Source organism: Gouania willdenowi, chromosome 11 (assembly GCF_900634775.1).
Source record: "Gouania willdenowi chromosome 11, fGouWil2.1, whole genome shotgun sequence".
NCBI lineage: Eukaryota > Metazoa > Chordata > Actinopteri > Blenniiformes > Gobiesocidae > Gouania > Gouania willdenowi.
The window spans coordinates 4,854,975-4,878,511 of NC_041054.1; the positions used below are offsets into that span (position 1 = coordinate 4,854,975).

General features: G+C 36.5%; 1 protein-coding gene across 1 annotated transcript; it reads right to left on the reverse strand.

The window, feature by feature from the left end:
* Positions 1–1,476: 1,476 nt before the first annotated feature.
* Positions 1,477–20,002, reverse strand: LOC114472465 (prolyl endopeptidase). Its single transcript, XM_074783822.1, is given in 19 exon segments — positions 1,477–1,817; positions 1,820–1,851; positions 2,782–2,938; positions 3,516–3,647; positions 4,202–4,296; positions 5,405–5,541; positions 6,734–6,774; positions 6,777–6,836; positions 7,121–7,318; positions 9,042–9,135; positions 9,137–9,234; positions 10,451–10,556; positions 11,721–11,842; positions 12,310–12,519; positions 12,595–12,725; positions 14,307–14,440; positions 14,537–14,611; positions 18,966–19,072; positions 19,863–20,002. Coding segments are annotated over 18 exon segments (2,124 nt in total). The 5' UTR covers positions 19,008–19,072; positions 19,863–20,002; the 3' UTR covers positions 1,477–1,557.
* Positions 20,003–23,537: the final 3,535 nt, after the last annotated feature.

The following is a 23,537-nucleotide window of genomic DNA, read 5'->3' on the forward strand; positions in this document are numbered from 1 at the left end:
CTCAATTGCTAAAGTTAAATTACAATTGCTGAGCCTTTAATAAATAACCTAATAAAAGTTAACCTTCCTCTTATGTTAGCTTTCTGTTAGCATTTGTTATGATAACAGGTCCTAAACCAGCTGTAGAATACACTAAACAAATATCTATTATCTAATTTCTATTGATTACCTTGTTAGGCTTCTTAATCAATGAAAATGTAGGTTTTAATATTTTTGTTGGGGGCATGTGAGCCATCTTTGTGTCCATATACCCCTTGATTTGTATGTTTTTTAACTGGTAAAATGTTGGAAAGCTTGATATGAAACATATTTTAATAGTTAACGACATATGTGTAGAACTGTACATAGAACTGTAACATGGTTCCTCAGTTTTTGCGTTAAATTAATGACAGCAACAGATTCTTAACATTACAATTATGATTACACCATAATTGAAATTAACTTATCAATAACACAATTTCAATTCTAATTGACCCCAACCCTGGCTGCATCCGCTGTCCATCATTCCTTACTCGACTTTTCTAAAACACTCGTTCACATCTGTGAGTGAAACATCTTCGTCATCCAGGGCGTTTAGTAGAATTAGTGGAATTGACACAGATTTGCTTGGCATGTATTGAATGTGAAGATCTTCCTCCATACATAACCATCCAGTGCATCTTTGTGTTTAATCCCCTTATGTAAGGCTTTATTCCCATGCTCTCATTTTACTGTTACGCAGATGGATTTACGTTTGTAGTAATTTTAAGAAGGAGAACAAATGAGATTTAGTTTTTTTTTTTTTCCAATGAAGACATAAACTGTCAATGACCAACAGGTGCTGAAGGGCAAAGAGCTTCTGCTGCAGTCCCATACTGCCCCTTAGAGGTAGAGGTGAGTACTGCAACAAGCTTTACAGTTAACCTGTCATTCTAAACTCACACTTTCACTTTCTAACCAAGTGATCTGTTCCTGGAGGGCTGCGATTCTGCATGTTTCAGATGCTCCCACATGGCTGAAAAAGTTCTGGATTTAGGCCACTAGAACCATGATTTTTGTCGTGTCACAGGATTGATTACGACACGTGTCTATGACTACTGACGTCTAAGTGTCTAAAATGGTTCTGTGTAAATAAGGAAAATGCGTTTGGTTAATTAATTCAAGACATTTTAAAACAAATATTTCTTTCTCCTGCACATTGAAAAATGAAAACATGAATGAAAAGGAGCAGTAGGAGCATCTGCCTAAACAATAAGATACTTTTTCATGCATCGCAACCCAAATATGGTTGTTCTCCAAAAGGCAGACCAGCAAATAACACACTAAATTGTAAAATTAAACATTAAGCTTGACATTACTAATGTAAACTATTTTGTGAAAGCGCTATTTAGGTTTGTTCTTCATTTAGCATCAACATGAAAAATTGTGTCGTGTCATTCAAGCATCCTGTGAAAATGTTATAATGTGCTTTAGTTCTTCATTGACAGAAAACAAAGATTTTAATCAAGCTCATCTTTTATTTGCTTTACTTTGTGTATAAACGTGTGCGTGTGTGTGCGTGTGTGTGTGTTCTGTCCATCACTCCTTCCAGCTGAGCCCCAGTGTCTGTGCTATGAAAGCAAAGATGTGTGATTCCTCCAGTATAGCCTTGGTGGTGGGCTTCCCTGCTCCGTGCCCACTGCGGGTGTCCACTCTGACCATCAGAGGCTGAGACTGGGCCGCGCTGCCTCCCACCCCGTGCTGCAGGGTGGCGCAGTACTTCAGGGTGTGCAGGGGCACCACCCGGTCATCGTGGTCCGCTGTGAGGAGCAGGACGGCGGGAAAGGGGGGGCCATTGTACGGGGCGGAGGAAGGTTGTGGAGAGGAGAATATCTGCAGAGAGACAGACAACATACGTAAGTGATGCACTACAGGCTGCTTTATACACCATCAAATTATTTATGTCTGAATATCAACTACAGAAAATAATCATGTGTGAAACTAAAGCAGTGGTACCCAACCTTTTTGGGGCCGTGACCCCATTTTGATATCACAAATTTCTGGTGACCCCAGAGACTTTTTTTCTCTCTCTAAACTTAGTTTTTGATCATGTTTAGTTTATTATGTGTTACAAATATAGAGTAGCCAGGATTAGTGACCACCTCAGATATGTTTACACTGCATTCTATTCTAACTACATTTGATATTTATTATTTGTAAACTTTTAGAAACATAATTTTACTTAGTAAAGTAGGTTTTTTTTTAAATATTTTTTTGTTTTACCAATTACTAGACATTACAGGCGACCCCACATGGGGTCACAATCCCAAGGTTTAAAAACATAAAACTAAACAGATAAATAAATAAATAACTAAAATATTTTTTATTATTATTTTTTTGATTTGGCCTTGGCTTATGTTGGGGTTTTTTCTTGTTTTTTTTTGTAAAAAAGAAAGAAAAAAAAAAAGATCATGTTGGTCTGCCATATCACTGTCTGTAAATCCACTTTACCTTGTGGTACAAATAAACAAACCCAAACTTTTCATGAATAACTCGTCCCCAACATTTATTCTAATCCACCAATCAGGATACAGATTACTAAAGACATGGCATTTTTAAGTTTAATGGTTCTTGAATAGAGTAAATTCATGAGTTTGACATGTGAGCTAATGCATCCTTACATGCATTTTCTTTTATATATAGTTTATACAACAGTTTGGTCTCATCCTGGTTTATTTTAGCATAGTATGCAGTACATGAATGTATCCTTGTGCACAGAAACACTAAACTAATTGTGTGTGTCTGTGTGTGTGTGTTCCATACTTGATTAGCCACTTGAACTGCTCGGGGTCGTCGGAGCAGCCGTAGTCGGTGGTCCAGGCGTGTCCGATGGTGAATTTGTGGAACTTCAGCATGTCCATCACCCCCACCTCTGCCACCACGCAACCGTACAGGTCAGGACGCTGGTTCAGACATGCCCCTGTGTGTGTGTACGTGTGTTTATTCACAGTGTGTTTAACCCTTTACGTTACTAACAGAGCTGGGTTTGTTTGTGAAACACCATACGGTAATCAGCCTTGGTTAAACGATGTCAATAAGCACTGCTTAATGCGCTGTTTAATAGCTGTAATAATTGAAGCCATGCAGTTAACCACTGTTTAATGAACTTTATGAGAAGGCCAAAGAAAAGGTGTGAAAATCTAAACGCATTCATTTGTCCTGAAGCTCTGATGACTTTTATTTTGTTAAAAGCACACAAATGTACAGTATTTGCTGTTAAAGGCCTCGTGGGTTAAATTACAAAGCGGGAGCTGATAAGTAAAACTAAGTAGGTGGAACAAGTGCAGCTCTATTTGCAAATGTCAGCAGTAAAACATCAGCGAGGATCCCCACGGCTCCAGTGTTTTCAGCTTCCAGATGATGGCGGTCAATGGACTGTGGTGCTATTAGTTCACTTTTTGCTCTCTCTTTCTCCCTCTTTCTGCTTCAATGCTGCATTTCCCACTTAATACAAAAATACATGGAGTGTGGACGCGCGCAGGTCATTGTGTACTTACCCACCAGCAGTCCTCCATTAGAGGCCCCGTTGATGGCGATGAGGCGTGCTGAGGTGTACTGCTCCCTGATCAGGTACTCTGCAGCACTTTGGAAGTCGTCAAAGCAGTTCTGTTTGTTGGCTAAAGTCCCCGCTGCAGAAACAAAGAAGAGCAGAAACTCTAGCAAGGCTTCAACACTTCACAGTTACAGTGCTGTTTTTTTTTTTTACATTTTACTTTATTTATGAGTTTTAACATTTAAATGTGACGCACTAAGACAGAATAAGAGACACAAAGTATACATATTACAGTACTTAGTCCAGAGTTATATTAATACAAGTAGACCTGGATAAACAAACAAATCTACTACAAGACAACAAAATACATAATACTAACAATGAGGCTATTTACTAGGAATGGTCCTTATTTTAGTCTGAACATCTCTGAACACAGTGCGACTGATAACCAGAGTCGTCTGTAGCCATTTCAAACCACACAGACAGATTCCTAATCTATTAAATGCTCCCCAATCTGTCACACTTTATTGACTAAAAATGCTACAGTCATTACAACCCTTTCTTTAAAATTAAACATCCTGAGTTAATACACTCAAGCCAGATAAGTGATTAAAAAAGCGAGAGCACAAGTCAATAAAATAAACAAAAAAATGGAGTGTTCAAAAGCCTCTTTTTTACAGTCAGACTCACCTTTGTACCAGGTGAGCCCATATTCTCCGCCCCCTCTGATGTTGGCCACGGCCAGGACTCCGCCCAGGTGTCTCACAAACAGCAGATAGGCAACACTGTGGGAAGCGAAATAAAATAAACCAGTGACACCAGTGAGAAGCAGAAAATAACTAGTGTATGTAGATATTAAACCCTAGAAACATTTCTTCTAGACTTGTTCAGCCATCCTTTACCTCAGAAATAAGGTTTGATTATCTGTATCTAGTAGAGTACTCGTCAGAAGTATGTATTCATATAGTGGGAGGAGCTTAAGTAAAGTTGTCAACTATAGTCAAATGAGTATGTGTTTGAAGGATGGATGTATAAAGAGGTGTACATACTCTGTAGTGTGTTTATGTGTGGGTGCAAAGTAAAATAGTGTGTGTGATTTCCCTGGTTTAATCTATGGGACATGCACATGATTGGTGTATATTTCTGTAATGTATGTTGTTTGGAGTCATTATGTGTATTTTTGTATCTTTTTTGGTGTAGTTTTGTGCATTTTTGTTGTGTATTTTTTGCATAAATATTTAGTTTTGTGTATTTTGACTCATTTTCATATTTTTGTTGTTTGGTGTATTTTTCTGTAATGTATGTTTTTTGGAGTCATTCTGTGTTTTTAGAGCCTTTTTGTATATTTTTGTGCATTTCTGTTGTCGTTTTGTGTACATTTTGTATAAATATTTTTTTGTTTTTGTTTTATTTTACTCAAATAGTATATTTTGATTATATAGTGTGTGTGTGTGTGTGTGTGTGTGTGGCCCGACAATCTCCCTGAGGGCGTGTCTGTTTGACCTGAAACTTTTTTACTTTTTAAGCTTGCATCCTTTATTTTGGAGTTATTCGGTGTTGCAAAATGTTCATTTTAATTTTAATATTGCACGCGCATTAGCCCGGACAGTTTACCAGAAAATGAAACCTATTAAGCGTTTGACCTCAGTGTGAGGGGGCGCTAGCGGACCAATCGGTTCATTTACACCCTCTGACAATCAGTGGAAGTGTTTGTGGAGCCGACGCGGTGTCTGGTCGATCTGAAACAGCCATCCCGAGGCCCCCATGTCAGTATTTAGAAATAATGACCAACCTGAGCGTTTATACAGGAAAGAGCAAAAAGTCTGTCGTTTGTGTGTTTTTGGAGTCATTTCGTCTATACTTTGCCGTGTATTGTAATGCAGCTGTACGTACTCAAAGTATGGTTGGATGGAGGCCTCAAAGCCTCCGTATCCGTACAGGAAAACAGGATTGCTTCCATCTTTCTTCATGTCCTTGGCATGAACCAGGAACATGGGGATCTGGGTTCCATCCTTGCTGGAATAGAAAACCTGCCAACACACATCAGGCTAGGTCGGATCATTTCACAAAAAACACCTAGAATTTACTATAGAATACAGTATGTGGTTAAAAAACAACAATATAACCATTTTATAATTGTGTTTAACCTCAGTGTATTCCACATTTTAATGTCTGAAGGTTCTCAGTTGTTGTTCTTGTTATAATCTACTGTTGATAAACCAATCAAAGAAAGCTGCATTTGCTTTGTGTTGATTTTCCTGTCACACAGGCTGACTTTTATGGAGGCACGTTTACGCCACTAAAATAAAAATTAAAAAAATCTCCACAGCAAGTCATAATTATGAGAAAGAAAGTCATAACTATGAGATATAAACTGAGCATTTCCTACAATCTACCAGGTCCAACACTGACTGTTAACATTCATAATTATACTTTGAATAATAATTCATTCCAAATACATATTTTGGCTGTTTATTCAGTTCTTAGAATTCAACACATGGTGCATGTAGTGTAGGAAATAGACTTCTTTATTTATTTAAGTCTTTATTGCACATTTTTGTATGTTTTTACATTAAAAACATTTTCCCACAATTATGACTTTACTAATTTGTAATTATAACTTTCTATCTCATAATTAAGACTCTCTCATAATTGACTTTCTATCTCATAATTATGACTTTTTATCTCAAAAGTTTGAATTTTTTTCTCTTAATTATGACTTATTTCATAATTCTGACTTTCTTTCTCATACATATGACTTTCTATCTCATAACTGACTTTATTTCTCATATTTATGACTTATCTCATAATTTTGCCTTTCTCTCAATTGTGACTTGCTGTGGATATTTTTTATCTTATCTCATAATTTTGACTCTTTCTCATAATTGTGACTTTCTTTCTCTTAATGACTTTACTAACTCATAATTATGACTTTTTATCTCATGACTTTACTAACTCATAATTATGACTTTATCTCATAATTATGACTTTACTAACTCATAATATTGACTTTTTATCTCATAATTATGACTTTACTAACTCATAATGACTTCACTAACTCATAATTATGACTTCCCATGGTGATTTTAATTTATTTTAGAGGCTGAAACAGGCTTCCATAGCCTTTACTAAATAAACAAATATCACCCAATAACACACAAAGTTCATAATAGAAAACGCACTGATAAATGCTTATTTCCACAGCAGTAGAGTTGACTTCACCTGGCTGGTCTGATAGTCCTCTTTGTTTATACCTTTGACTCCACCTGTCTGAAGACTTTGGGCTCTGGCTTTGATTCGCTCAGGTCACAGTGATAAATGATACCTGTGCAACACACAACATAAAGCATCAGTTCATCCATTAAAAGATAAGATAATTATGTTTTAACTTGACTGAGCACATTTAAAAGCCTTTATAATTGTTTATATTCATTAAAAAAAATTACTTTCTGATCAAAATTAAAATAGTGTGAGAGTTAAAATATATTGACCATTATCTTCAGGGTTGGATCAGGGTCAATCATAATCGTGTACTTGATAATTAATTACAATTATGGCGTAATTGTAATTTTATAAAACTGTTACTGTTGTAATCATAAACAAATTGACCTGGGGTAGTGAAGGATGTGAAGTTGTAGAAGAACTCAGAGTGTTTCTTCTTGCAGCTCACTCCAGCCACAGTTCCCACTTCCAGAGGAAGGTCCTGGACCAGGGAGCCTGAGGACAGCTCGTACACCTGCAGGATGTCCTTCACGTCGTGGATGTAATTCACCAGCAGATGGCGCTGGTTCACTGGGGAGGCAGAAGCTGCAACGAGACGAGAAGTCACGTAAAATAAAACAACGCTTTTAACTTGTATTTTCATTTAGTTCAGTGGTTCTCAAAGCTTTTCAGCTCAAGTCCCCATTTCTCTTATTATTTAATCCTTTCTCCAACTCTGACTTTTTACTCAGAAGACTGTGAAAAAACAACAATAGAACATAATGGAATGTATGAGTGCTACAATCTCATTTTGTAAATAAGTGGAATTAAACAGTATTGAGTGTCTCCTGAATAGATTTATTTATTTATTTATTTTATAATTTCTGGTAGTGAAAATGTAATTAAAAACTTGAGTTAAACGTGCTTTGAAAACAATATGAAATGAAGCTTTGTAATTAATCTTTAAAAAGTGAAATATTCTTCTTTTCAAGACAATGCAAACACACATTATCGGTTCTTTTTTTTGGTTACTCTTTTCCAAATTAGCAATTTTAGCATTAAACTATAGGAAAAGCAACTGTTATTCATTATGTGGTACAAATATATTTGGCTGTTGCTGATCAGTTACAATGTTTAGGGATTATATACGATTTTCTGCTTTGTAATAGTGATCATGTTTATTCACTTATTTTCACCAGGTTCTACTTGATGGTAAGAAATTGCTTTGCAATAATTCAGTGTTAGTTCCAGCTCCCACCAGCAGAGGGAACCATAACACACTTATCTTTAGATTATCTTCTGTTTTTTCAGCAGCACAACAAAGATTTAAAAGGAACTGATGAATTCAGACTCTTTCCACCTGTAGTTTAGCACACATCTGATGTTATGATATAAAGAATAACGGTAACACTTATTAACTATAAATTAGTTTCTTATTAGCACGCAAATTAGTAACATATTGTCTCTTCTTTAGTCATTATTAAGTACTTATTAATTAATGCCTTATCCTACATGGTTTTATTAAACAACCAGTAACCCATTAACTAAGAGGTTTCCCGCAATAACCTCAGAATTATTATTTATTAGTAGTAAGTATGGAAGTCGTTGTATATGAATTACAATCTTAACATGCTGGGTTAGGATTAGGTTAACGTTAATCCTAACCATGTTTGGACTGGAAGACTGCCATTAAGTGTATAATAATGCCATTAATAAGTACTTAATGATGACTAATTAAGAACCAATAGGTTACTAATGCTAATAAGCAACTAATTAATGGTTAATAAGTGTTCCCTAAACTAAAGCAGAATAACTGATCTATAATCTTCTCTACTAACACAAAAGTAAAGAAAAGTCCAAATAAAAGGTCCAAACAAATTTGGCCTTAAAAATATGGTGATTTAAACCACGATTGTATTTTATTATAATACATTTAAATTATATTTTGTCCGTTAGATATTATATTAGCCTGTAAATAAGCTTTTCCAGTGTACATTCACACGTCTGTTCCCACGGTCGTTCCAATATAAGACAAAACAGAAACGATGGTGTTCCGATTTTAAGCAGATTTCCCGCCGACGCTGGTTTTTACCACAAGCAGAACTTCCCAGCTGTTGTGATGAACCATGCATTGAAACCGTGCTACACGGCTTCAGTGAAGAGGACATTCTGCAACTGTTGAACTTCACTTCCACATTCAAGTCTTTTAAAGCGTGCTGGGAATTTACAATGCCACACACAAAAAGGACTCAGGAAACAACATACAGTACAAAGTGTAACCCGAGCGTTTAGAACCCGAGTCTATGAAAACCACTGTTTCCCGTCTTACCCAGGACATCCTTCTCATGCTGTGCTATTAGGGTGATCCACTGCTGCATGTCTGGCTTTTGGATGTCGATATTGATGAGACAGTATCGAGGTGCAGTTTAGGTTGGAGCGGAAAGTGAACACAGGGCCTTCGTTGGTCACGTACGAGTACTGAGCGTCAAAGTTGTCCACAAGTTTGATCCACGGCAACGGCCCTGGGGAGGGAAGAAAGTAAACGTAAAGTTACTTCACTGTTTCTCTACAGCCAGACAAAATCACAGAACCTTTATTAGGAGTTTTACGGTACTTTAAAACCAACAAATTAACTCTAAGATATGGTGGAATGTCAATGATTTGGTTGTAATTATTTACAACCATTTTTCACTTGGATGTGATTCTGGGCAAGTGTTTTCCATTAATTCCCACCTTCTTTCTTTGAATTTCTTCTTTATTTACATTTGTGTAGCTTTTCTACCCTCTTTAACCCTCATATTATCCTCAAATATTACCAACACCTTTTAACCCTCGGGGTCAATGTGACCCCAGGGATATTTGCCTCCAGAAAATGATTTTCAGACACTTGTTGTATTAGTATTTGTTGAATACATAAATAACCCCTTCATAATAAAACCTTGACGTGTTCTCTAGCGCCACCATCAGGCCCATACTTTTCAATTAGAATTAATTTATCTTGAATAGTTTGGGTATGACATAGATATGTAAGGTCACACACAGTCAGACAACTTTTACACAACTAAAACAGTTGGGGTTCATTTTGACCCCAGAAGAACAACAATGTGTGCAATATTTGTCCAGCGCATTACAAACATTTTATTATGATCATTTTATGCTTAATCAACTGTACTTATCAAATTAGGAAAAGTCATGAAATATGAAGCAAAAAAGAGTTCTGACATTTTTCAAACTTTAGATAACTTTTGCCAATAAATCTCTTTTTATTTTTTGTCCATTTTTGCAAATAAGCTTACTTTTGCCAAATAAATACAACTTGTTTCCTTTTTACCCTACATTTTGCCTCTTTTTGTTCTACATTTTCCCCCTTTCCCCCCTTTTTCACTATTGTTTGCCACATTTTGCCCATTGAAGCTACTCTTCATTGTTACATACCACCTGATTCCTCTTTATTTGCCCATTTTTTTGCCACTCTTGACTGCTTTTTGGCCCATTTAGTCACTTCACTGTTTTCTTGCCACATTTTGCCACTTTTGGACCATTGTTGGTCACCTGTTACCATGTCTGCCTCCAGCGGACCGCAACGGCCCACTGGGATGATACCTGGCATGCCAGATGGCCAGTCCACCCCTGGCTACAGCTCTAGCCCACACCTCTATGGTGTTTGATCTTATTTCCCCAAAGTGAAAAGCGTTCACGATGGTACCAGAGTCTGGCATTTGCCATGTTATTACAAACCTTGAATGCCGTCTGGAAGCTGCTGGAGGTCACAGTACCACAGGCGGTTGAAGGGCTTACAGCCCTCAGTGATGGACAGAACAGCGTACCTGCCATCATCTGATATCTGTGGAGAAGAATTAATAAGGAAAGGCAGAGGTGACAAGTAACGAAGGACAAATACTTGAGTCGTTTTTTTCTGGTAACTTTTTACTCATTACTTTTTTTGTAGTTAGAGTTTTTTTTCTGTTGCGCAGGTCCCTTAGTTTTATGACTAAAATTTCAAGATTTGAAAATTGTAAAATTCAAAGCTGCTCTGGGTTTAATTGAGATTTTGGATTTTTTTTTAATCTATAATACGTGATAAATTCTCCAGGCGTTCAAAGGTAACATATTTACCTTTTTTCCATGAACCAATATTCTACAAGTTCTTAAAAAAAAAAATATGGATTTGTTGGTTTAAAAACCCTGTTTTATTATAGAAGGGACATTTGCTTTACTTTTTACTTAAGTACATTTAGTAGCATGAGCATAGGGCCCCCCCGACATAATTTTGGCGCCACCTACTTTCAGTTTTCAGCAACGTAGGGGGATTGTAAGTTTTTTTCCTTTTTAAATCGGTACTGTCATAATAATTGTTGCACACTGGACACAAAAGGGACTTCCAGGCGTGCACGGGTTGTCTCTCTTTTTAGTCTGCATAACCGAGAAACGCATACATCAGCCGCACCATCTATTTAATACAGGCATTCTGCTTGGATATCGCTGTCTTTACCAGAGGACCCCTGCCACCACTTAGCTGCCCGCGATGCTGCCTGCCCTGTGTACTTCCTCCGCTTGGTAACCGTAATTACCGTCCAATATAAACAGTGTTGCTTCAACTTGACGTAGTGTGGAGCGCACATGAAGCTCCTCGTGTTTATAACTCAACAGATCATATAACGTGCATGGGCGTGACATCATCTTTATTCTGGTTGGACAGGTTTGGACGTCCTACGTGCATAGTTGTGCGTCTTCCAATATTACTCAATATGCAAATTTGTTAAGCGCGTCTTGGAATAAGTCTTTTGAATAAAATATTTATTGTCTCTACAGTGCTACGGGATCCCTCTATGCTGCAATAACGTTCTTATTTTTGACAGATGTTGAAATAAAACTTAAGAGACTCAAATGAAAGAAAAACAAGGAAACAAACCAAACCAAAGTGACCACAATTTCATAAAAACTGAGGATAAATATAGAAAGAAAGTGGAAACATGCCCGTGTTGAAGTACCGTAATCTATTACTTACAGTTACATCACTGTGCCACTTGGGATATTCAGGAAACTCAGCCACCAAGATGTCGTCACACTGCTTGGTTCCCAGCACATGGTAGTAGAGCTTCTGATTGAGGTTGGAGGTCGTCTCCGTCCCTTTAAATCAGGGGTGTCAAAACTCATTATGGACCAGATTAGCTCAAGTGGGCCACAGATTTCAGGTGGAAACGAGAACAATTTTAACATCAATTGTGCCCTAGTTATTAACATCAGTACCTGCGAGATCTACACTTCAAAAATTCTTGATTTTGTATAAAATTTCTAGGAAATTTAGAGGAATTATTTTTGGGAAATTGCAAAATTTGTGGGAAAATAAGTTATTTCCACAATTTGCTCTCAAAAAATGACTGCATTCATTTTATGTAAACAAAGGAAAACTGCAAGCCCCCAAAAATATTGTAGAGTTTCATTAAATTGGTGAATATGAGATATCTACAACTGGAATATTTGGTAATTTATACAAGAATTCATGTTTTCTACGTCATTTATACTGTCTCCTGCGGCCGAACGGGATGCTCTAAGCAGTGTTTCTGAAACGCATCCAGTGATGCGTTTGTGCATACCGTCAGCTTTGCCTTCCTGCTGAGGGTAGCAGTTATAAAACACTCCCTTTGCATCGTGAGTCCAGGCCAAACAGCTGAATTTAACCCGTTCCAGAACATCTGGGAGCGTAGTCAGGTCATCGGCCCTCATGAAGTGGATGGTTACCCAGTCGGAGCCACCGCTGCTCAAACCATACGCAAAAACCTCAGAATCCTCCGACAGACGACCAACTGAACGGAGGAAAACAGAGTCAGCAGTTTAAACATGTTTTACTTAGGTTTCTTCAGAAAACCAGAGAAACTCACTCTGTAGAGCCACGGTTCCATCCTCAGACAGAGTGTTGGGATCAAGGAAGACAGTCGCAGGAGCATCCAGGGTGTCCTGCACGTACAGCACGCTTTGGTTCTGAAGGCCTTTGTTATGGAAGTAGAAATATCTGGCAACAACATGAGGTAAACAGTGTACGTATTACTAATTGTATACATCTATTAGGTAGGTATATCGAGATTCAAGATATACTGAGTTTTCTATATTGGCGATATAGAAATTTACAATATCACCTATATTGATATATACATTATTATTATTTTACAGCTTATTTTGTATTTAAAGTACTTGTTTTAGGAGTCCCTGCTTTCACTACTTCTCAGAAAAGCATTAAAAGCTCAGTTAGAGTGTGTCGTAATCCACACATTCCTCTAAACAAGCCACACTACACAACTCACTCACACATGCTGTCCCTTAGAGGAGAAAAAGCTAAAAGTGTCACATTTTGTGCAGCTGTTTATTAATAAATGTGTCACTCCAATTGTGTATATTTTTTCTTTTTGTGTCATTTGTTGTTTTGTTCATTTGTGTTCTTTTATTTCCTCTCTGTGTCGTTGTGTCTTTTTGTTGTTTTTCTGTATATTTCTCTGTTTGTACATTTTTCGTGTGTATTTTTCTGATGAACTGAGTTCTGATGAACTACGGAAGGGTCAGCGGAACGTCTCCGCGCCGAATATCATGTACCATGTTTCCCAGAATTCAGTCAAATGACTGATCAAACTGTGCAACGTGAAATCATAATCTACGTTGAATTGCCTTTGAAACGATATATCGCATGACAACGTTCCGATAAACTTAGAAATGACCCCCCTTTCAAAAAGGTCTCCAAGAGGCTCTTCACATCCTCTCATAGAATATCCATGTCAAATTACAGCTCGGTTCAACATCATACAACATGAACGAAGGAGTAGTCCTTTGAAATTGGGGCCCCCGTGGCACATACGGAGTAATGGGCCCCATTCATATATTGTTAAGTGTCAATGTTTCGGTACCACCAACTGTCACAATATTTGACTCACAAATAAATGAGAAAACAACTTTAATGGAAATTGCTGAAAAAAAGGGGGGTGGGCCCCTCATCGAATTGTGAGGCATAATTGTCGTCTATGTTGAATTACCTTTAAAACAATATATCACATGACTATGTTCCCATAAATTTGGAAATTACCGGAAACGGGGGTGGGCCCCCGGCTCCTATTTCAAAAAAAGGGCTCTGAGCATCTTATGTTCATTCATAGATTATTCATACCAAACTGCATTCTGATCTAATGAGAACAAACGATGGAGTAGTCATTTGAAATGGGTCCCATTTATATATTGGTATGTGCCAATGATTTGGTATTATCAACCGTCGTAATGTTTGACTCGCAAATAAATGAGAATTCGACTTTTGATTTTTTTTTTTTAGGGGCCCCTTGCCCAAATCATAAATCGGACTCCGATCATGAATGTGTACACATCCATAGATTATACCTACCAATTTTCAGAAGATGCGTTCACGAATAACAAAGGATTAGTGAATTTAACTAGTGTACACAACAACAAGAACAGGAAGAACAAGAAGAAGACCAAAGTGAGTGGCGTTTTGAGTCCGGTAGCCCGGCCTAAAAATGTTGATATGAATTTTGGTCCATAACGCCCAGCCCTACTCTTGGGTTTTTGTTTGTATTTGAGTCATCTAAGGCAGTACCTCTTCCCTCGTTTGAAAGGGCAGGAGTATTTAGGGTAATTGTAGACCTCAGTGAGACGCTGGTGGAACAGATTCTGAACAGAACACTGCTCCAGGTACGGCATCGTCAGTTTGTTCTGTTCCTCAACAAAGGCCTAGAAAACAAAAGAGAAAGATGATAAAGTGATGACAACTGAAACAAGCTGGTCGGAATCCAGCAGAAAAGTTTCTTTTTTTTGTTGTTGTTGTACCTTCGTCTCTGCACTGTCAGGATCCTCCAGCCACGCGTAGGGGTCGCAGATCTTTGTTCCATGGTAGTCGTCCACCTGTTAAAGACAAGATGCACAGGAAGAACAAATAAATGCGTTTGTGACAAAAAGCAGCTCGGCAGGTGGAAGACCCCACACTGTCACCTGTGGGGTCCCCCAAGGCTCCGTACTCGGTCCAACCCTCTTCACCATTTACATGCTCTCCCTGGGTCGCGGCATGGAATTAATTTCCATTGCTATGCTGACAACACAACTATATTTCAAAGTCACTCCCTCCTGCCCCCTCTCTGCCACGGCTGCCTGCCTCAGCTCCTGGAGGAGATAGGGATGTGGATAAGTCAAAACTTCCTGCAGCTAAATGGCTCAAAAACAGAAGCCATTCAAACTGGAACCCCTCATCAACTCTGCTCCTCCCCAATCACCTCTGTTTTATTTTCTGGACACACCATTCCCCTCTCTCCCTCTGACACAAATCTGAGGGTTAAATTTGACCCCCACCTCTCCTTCGACAGTCATGACACCTCCACTGAACTGATCACACCACACACCTCATAGACCCAGTCAGGCCAACAGCACAGTCTGCTCATGCCCAGGACACGGCTCAAAACAATGGGCGACAGGGCCTTTGAAGCCACTGCCCCCTGACTGTAGAACACCTTCCCAGACCACCTCAGGGCCATGCAAACAGTGGACGCTAGGGCTGGGCAAAGAATCGATTTAATTGATTAATCGGACTTGTAGATAAAAACTATTTTTATTTTGCAAATTTGAGTTTTTTTTTTCTTTTTTCAAAAATACATTTTTGTTTATTTTTCCACACCAAAGTTTTTTCAGACTCTTTCGCATTCCGATGTGAGCCAGCCCCTTCTTTGTTTACCCTTTCAGTAGGCCATGTGTGCCACAGGCGTGTTCAATTTTTTATTCACACTATGCTGAGATGCTAAGAGAAGAGTTTATTTTTTTTTTAATTGTAATGTTATATGTTATAAAATATGTAGTTGTCTGATTTCTTAATCAGAAAATTTAAGCTACTGTGAAGTTGCTGTTGCACTTTTGCTTAAACCTGGGTTAAAGCTTGAAATAGTTGAATGACAGAGCCTCATTTACTTTTATTTAGGGATTGTTCTATGCATTTTAACTCCTGAGGACAATCACAGCAATAAATGTGCACTTTTGATAATATATCTGATGTCTGCAGTCATTTTTAAGTGCACTGAAAAAAAAAAAAAAAAATCAAAAATCGAATCGAAACTCGAATTTTAACAGTTAATGCCTCTTTTTAGTCCTGTCTCTTTTTAACAGCAAACGCTTGTTTTTAGTCATTTAATATATGTTGTGATGTATTGTTTTAATCTTGTAGCACTTTGAAAGTTGGTATCAAATGTAAAGTGCATTACAAATAAAATTTATCATTATTAGATGTTCAGCAACTCAAATGCTGTGGATTAAATCTCTTAAGAGTTTACTGAAAGCTTTTCAGTGAATTTCAACCTATTTAGAGCAATATTATAGATAAGTAAAAATTAAAAATACATAGACTCAAAATAAGCCTAAATATTTCATGAGAAGTGAACTTATTTTAAAAAAAAAATAAACTTGGCCACTGTTTTTTTCAAAGTTTTGCACGTATTCTTCAATCTTCAGTTCAACAAATATTGTCTAGATATAGGTTATTAATATTTACAGTTTACAAATTAGTTTGAAAGTTTTTTCCTCTTTGCAGTAAGCTCAGTCAACTTCTGCAGTGCCTTCTTGAGCTCACCGTACAATAATCCATGAGACCCAGAGTTAATCAAGTCATTGCAAGGTTGAATTTTTACATTTTGTCCAAGTATTTTGCTTATCTTCTCGTACTTTGTCCTGTTTTTTTTTTTTTTTACCTTTCTCACTTTTAACTCGAGCCAGTTTCATCTAAATTAGTTTATTACACTTTTTGTCGATTTCAAGCATTGAAGACGTGTTTTTTTTGTTAAAAACCAAATATCTCCAATCGGCAATTTGAGCGCTAAGCTTCCTGTTGTTCACGGAAGAGACAGTGTGAGGTTGATTTGACACGAGATGATTTTGTCTATGCATCATGTGATGAGGATAAAAGAGACAACTTTGCATGTGTTTTTCTCTTCTTTTGTTTACTTTAACATTTTGTGTTTTTGGAGTCATTTTGTCTATCTTTGTTGTGGTTTCTTGTGGAATCAGTTAAACATTTATTTATTTATTTTTAATTTTTTGTTATGCTTTTATATTTTTGTAGTCGCCTTGTGTGATTTTGAAGTCGTTTCGTGTATTTTCACTGTCATTGTTTGAGTTTTTGTCATCATTTTGTGCATATTTTTATAAAAACATTTTTTTGCAGTTACTTCAGTATTTAGTAAAAGTGGCCTTTGTTAAATAATGACTTCTACCTGCAAAAAACTAAAATAAGTGAGGAGCACGAGCATCTCAGAAGCCCCAGAGTTTGATCAGGAGACGCAACAATGAGATGATATTTGGACGAAACAAGAGTTCCTGAAGAAGTGAAGTTAATCCAAGCCTCAACTACCACTTTTGGCATTTTATTGGGTTTACCAACTCACTCACTACTCATCACCGCTGGAATCTTGGACGACAAACTGACGGAAGCTGTTATGGAAACCGGATTTACCAGTATGTCCAACTAATTTCTAAGTAAGTAATTCATTTCGACTTATTCAAACAATCCAACAAATTTCCTGAGAATTTTGTTGGACGAACTCCAGCGATTACGTCCAAACCAATCAGTTGTAATTTTCTCCACAGTTGAATCTGAAAAAACTGTATGGTAATTAAATTACACAAGCTGCAAGGAGTGTTTACCTCTCATAATAATAAATATATTTAGCATTGCTGAAAGTGTATGACTACAAATTTAAGCAACAACACCTCAGTCTGATATTAGGATTACTTTTGGGATTTCTGTACAAGAATTTGATTAGAAAAACAATAAAAACACCAAAATGACAACAGAAACACAAAAAAATATGAGTACTCTTGCATGGTTTTGGTTTGGCCATTGCTATTCATACGGAGCGCCCCTCATTGGTCAGTTTAGGTGAAGTGATAGGAGCACCACATGACTTAAAGTTCCGTCAGTTTTATTTTAGCCTTAACCCAGGAAGTACCCTAAAATGTTTATTTTTTTCGTTTATGTATTTTTAAAGGTGGAATTTGCCGTGTTAAATAAGTTAAAATGAAAAAATACTGTATATATGACAAAAATGGGATTCGAACCCATGTTAGCGGAAGGAAGGATCCTTGAGTGCGGCGCTTTCGACCACTTGGATACGTTTCCGTATCAATAGTTTTAGTTTAACTTAACTACGCTTATTTTTTTAACAACATTAAAACCACATACAAATTCCTATATAATAAAAAAAATAAAAGATTGAATCTATTTAAAATAAATAAAATTCAAACCAACTTTTATCACAGCGGGGGCCACAAAAATGTGATCTTCTGGACACAATATCAACATTATGTCTGCATTTTGAATAATGACAAATCTGAGCTTTATTACAGAAAAACTCAAAGTTTCTCAAGTAATTTTGTGTATTTCTGTTCTCGTGGATTTTTTTTTCATTCTTATTATGAATTTTATATTTTGATAAGCGCATTGAGGTGACTTTGTTGTAATTTGCGCTATTCAAATAAAGTTGAATTGAATTGACAGTTTCGGTTTTTTTTTTTTGTCAGTTTGTTCTATATTTTCCTGTAATCTTTTTTGTCTTCTTGTGTGAATTTGGGAATCATTTTGAGTATTTGTATTGTCATTTTTTTTGTGTGTTTCTGTTGTTTTTCTAATCAAAGCCTTGTACAGTTTTTCCATAAATTTAATCATGAGATGTTTAGAGTATGCAAAGGAACCATGGCAAGATTTATTACCAAAAATAAACTTTAGGGGTGAAAGTAACTCGTAACTTTAACTTTGAGTACTATTTAATTGAGCTACTTTTTACTTAGTATTTACTTTAATATTCTATGTATGACTTACTTGTGCTTGAGTACAATTTAAATCCAGAAACAGTATTTCTACTTGAGTAGGAAATATCAGTAATCTTTACACCTGTGGTAATCCGTTACTTTCACCTCTGCGGAAATATGCCCTTAAAAAGACTGCATTTCACTTTCTTGTACTTCCGGCGGAAACGGGAATGCCTCATGCGTGCGAGCCCAGCTTTAACCGTTAAATATATATAATATCTATGGTTAAACGTGACAGAGCAGAAAATAAACCGCTGCTAAAAGGTAAACGTTAGCATTGTTAGCTCACTCGTCTCTGGCCTTTACACGAGGCCACGCCTACTCTCGTGTGTATCCACTCTTCCTGACTTTCCTAGATTGAATAAAGTGGCCAAAGGTAGGAAAACCCACGGAGATCTAATGAATGGACACCGACCTTAGTCTCATCTCTGCGGGCAGTTGGATACTGAAACGCCATGGCTGATTTTTCCTGTTTATCCCAATGGTTTCTGTGCTTCTTCGTTGGTGTGTAGCAGTGGATGACTGATAGTGAAAGTAAAAGCAGTTACACACTCACGCGCGCACACACACACACACACCTGCAACGTGTCAGCTATTTATTTATTTATTTATTCATTTACTTATTTATTTATTTATTTATTTATTTTAAGTTTAAACAAATTTAAAAAAAAAAAAACGTCGACATAACCGTCGTTTGCAAAGAAATAGAATTAATTTTATAAGGGTGAGTAAAAAAACGGCGCAGAAATGCAGGCGCAAAAAGGTATGTACTGAGAAAAGAAAATGAAAAATAAAATCAGAAATTCGTTCAGAAAAGGATATTTTAAAAAAAACTGTGTATTTGATTTGAATTTTAAACTAAAAAACGATTGAAATTCAAGGCATTTTTTTTTTCTTCTTATGGCTGAGAAGGGATAAACAAAACTAAAAAAAACAAACGGTTCTTTTTATTTTTGTTTCTAAAAAAAATAAAATGAAAGATTATGCAGCAACAATAACTAAAAACAAAGAACTTCCGGTTTTTCATATAGAAAATTGTCGTTTTCAAAATAAGAGCGTATATCCTTTTTTTTTTTTAAACAAACGTTTGATAATGGAACAAATGTCTCTCCAGAAAGTAGATCATCCATCCCTCTCTTGAGTTTTTTCAGATTAAGTCTTTTCTTTTCTATATCTATGGTCATCATGACCGTGCACTTTAAACAGGATGACAATAGGCTAAAGTTATGAAACAATCCTACGTTAAGCAATAAATAAAACAATGTGATTTCTTACCAGGAAGTACGATTAGTAAAATATTTATTTAGTTTACCTGCTCGTGTTACACTTATGCAACATTATGTTTCATTAAGTCATTGGTGTCATCTATATGTGGGGCGACCGTGGCTCAGGTGGTAGTGGGTCGTCTTCTGATCGAGAGCCTCGGGGTTCGATCCCAGTATCTGACTATGTGTCAAAGTGTCCTTTGGCAAGACAAGACAAGACAAGTAGAAAAAGATGATACATTAGACTGAGGAGAGGAGGAAAAAAAAGCACAAAAACAGTTTCAGACATGTAATCTGTCTAATCCACAAAGCTGTGAAAGGGGGAGTTAGAAAGACGGCTAATTTCAAACTAATTTAGTTAAGGTGATTAAGTGAGTCTGGCTTGATGAGGAAAAAAAAAGCTGTTTGTGGGTTTCTGACTTTGTTTTGAGTTTATTTACCACTCTGTCCATGTCGCTGTAGATGTGAAAACAATATCTCTACTACTGTAGCTGCAACCAAAATTATTTAAAAAGGCCAATTTTCATTAGATTAAAAAATGTGCTAGTTTAAAACAAAGGGTAAATAAGCTGTTTTAAAGATTATTACTAGTAAAAGATATGCTGACTTTTGTTAGAATAGAGTGAAGTTACTCTTGTGTTCAAACCTGTATGCTTACTTGATTTATTTGGTATATGAGTTGTTTAATGTTCTGTATTTAAAACAGAATTCAGACTTTCTATTTGTTAATTATTCACATTTTGTTCTCAAACTGTCTTTAAGTGATGAACTGACTGTTGTTATATCTGATTTGTCTCATATGTACAGCTTGTATTGTTTTTAGATTTAGATTAAAATTAAGATTCAAATCCGATGTTTTGAAACTGTTTGTTCCCGAAAATAGGTCTAAAAAATGTGTCCTGAATAAATTTTATTATGGGTGAATAATAGAATATATATCCAATATAGCCTATTGGATATAATGATGCTTAGTATAAGGATAGATAATTATATTTTGTAAAAAAAAAAAAAAAAAAAAGAAACCATGATTTAGGGCTGGGAAATATATCAAGATCCATGATATATCGAGTTTTCAATTTTGGTGAAATAGAAAATTACAATATTGCCTATATATATATATATATATATATACATATATACACACACTTTGTTTTTGTATAAAAAATAGTCATTTTAGAAGTTGCTGCTATCACTACTTCTCAGAACAGCATTAAAAAGCTCAGTTAAATACATTTCTGAGTGCATCCTAACCCAGAACTTCCTCTAAACAAGCCACACTGCAGAACTCACTCACACGTGCTGCCCCTTAGAGGAGAAAACCGCAAAAAGTGTCCCATATTGCGCAGCTGTTTGTTAATAAATGCCCCATTGTGTATTTTTTTTTTTTTTACTCTTTTCGAACATTTTATGTATTTTTGTTGTTCTTTTGTGTATTTTTCAATAATTTTGGAATTGTTTTCTTTCTGAGTTGTTTTGTGTATTTTCTGGCTTGTATTTTGTTTTTGGATTTTTGTTCCATTGTGTATTTTTTTCTCCTTTTTTGTCTTTTGTTTTTCTTTTGTGTATTTTTCCATTTGTTTGTAAATTTTTTTTTTTGTATTTTTCTTGTCCCATTGTGTATTTTCCCTCCGTTTGTGCAAATCTAACCTTGAATTGTCTTTCTGGTAAGTCTTTATTCAAAATAAAATGATTGAAATTTATATCGTATATCGCCATTTTGCGGAAAAAATATCAAGATGTGAGTTTTGGTCCATATTACCCATTAATAATAATTCACATCAACACTTTTCTATGAACTTATTTCATCTGTACCTGTAAATGTGGAAACAATAACCTGTGTAAACGTGGATGTAATAGGAGTGACACAGTTAAGCTAATTAACCGATGAAGAGTCAAAGCTTTGCTGATTACCTCACAACTGTATGGCAACAAGTGCCTTACTTGACAGGAAGCCAGCGGAGGATCCCTAGTCTTTGGGGCCGTTGGGGGATGAAAGTGGACCAGGCCAAGGCACAGACAGATGGGACTGTTATGGAAGCAGATAGTCGGGGCCCCCAGACAGCCTGAGCCACCACTGAGCCCTTACCGCGGTGGGCCCCTATGGAGGCCGGATTTGGCACGGCCTAAATGGCGTGCTGTGCAGATGGGCTTTTAATTGGCCGCAGACGCCCAGGTAGTTTTGCCAGTCCTGTACACGTAGACTAGATTAGCCATGTCAGATTACTGTAGAGCCGAGTCAGACGGTGTCACCGGACGACACAACCAAGCTCCAGACTCACCCACTGGGCAGGAGGATGGGTGGATAAGGGAGGGAGGGGTGGGTTGTTGTGGAAAGATTAAAATGTGATGACGCCACATTTTCAAGACAATATCATAAAAAGTAAAGAAGTATGGAATAAGTGGAAAGCCTCACCCTCTGTAGTATTTAAGAACTGTTTTAAGGCCAGTAACTTACACACATATTAGATAGATACACTTTGTTCACGATACAATAGACCAGTGGTTCTCAGACTTTTTCTGTTGTGCCCCCTTTAAAAAATGAAAAATTTCAGTTATTGTTAAAAACATTCCAACAAAATACGGTAGGTAAAAAAAGTCACAGTGCCACCAAGTTTAGTAACCACTGCATTAGACGATAATGGGCTCGCAATAACAATAGGATATTTTTGGTATTTTTAGAAAGGAAAAATAAAATTGTAGTAAAAATAAACATACTTTTATTCTTTATTTTTCATACCTACACACTTAGTCTGATAAGGACACCAATTTTCCTTGATCGCTGAAAACGGAATTCACGTTCTGAGACGGAAAAAGCAATCTGACTCGTTTTTTCTTCTTCTTTTCTTTCTTCAATTAAATTAAATTCAACTTTATTTGTATAGCGCAAAGTACAACAAAGTCATCCCAATGCACTTATCAAAATATAAAATTCATAATAATTTATTTAAATCCCGGCCCCATCATGACACAGTAATGCCTCACATGCATGTTTTGGGGAAAATTTCACGCATTTAAAACCTATTTTTCATCAAAAAACGGGTGATTGAATGTCTAGATAGTGAAAAATGTGTCCATATTAAGAGTCGGACCCTTAATACATATTAAGGGTCGGACCCTTAATATCGTTGTCGTGCTACATTTAATGTTTGAAGTTGTGACCACGTTATCCTGAGATTGAAAATGAATGCAGAGCTTCATTTGAAGTGTTTTCAATGTGTTGTGATGAACACGCACTTGAAATTACTATGACTGCGTTTAAATCTAAAAAGATTCTGATACGAAGACAGGTTTAGCTAATGGTGTTTTAGCTAAAATCGTGATGATTTTACCTGGTGGCGCGTCACAGAAGCGCACCTCCAATCAAACGGATGCAAGGCTTACCTGTATAAAACTTTCATAAATAACGTTTTGGGACCATGTCACACATTTCCATGGTATTTTTCTCATTAAACGGGTGGCAGAGGGTTTAGCATTGTGGCTAACGTCGCTCTTAAATCATAATCTCGCTGGATTTCAGCGTAACCATTCAATTTTTGTAAATCATCTCAAGCATATGAAATTTAAAATGAGTACTTGATTGTTTGGGAACTTTAATAGCCAGAAATGTAAAAACTAATTACAGAAAGATGATAAAAACTGAAACAAAATGCAAAAGTTTAAAGAAATGGGCATATCCTGAAACAGAATTTATGAATTATTGAAATAAAAAATAGGAGGCCCTA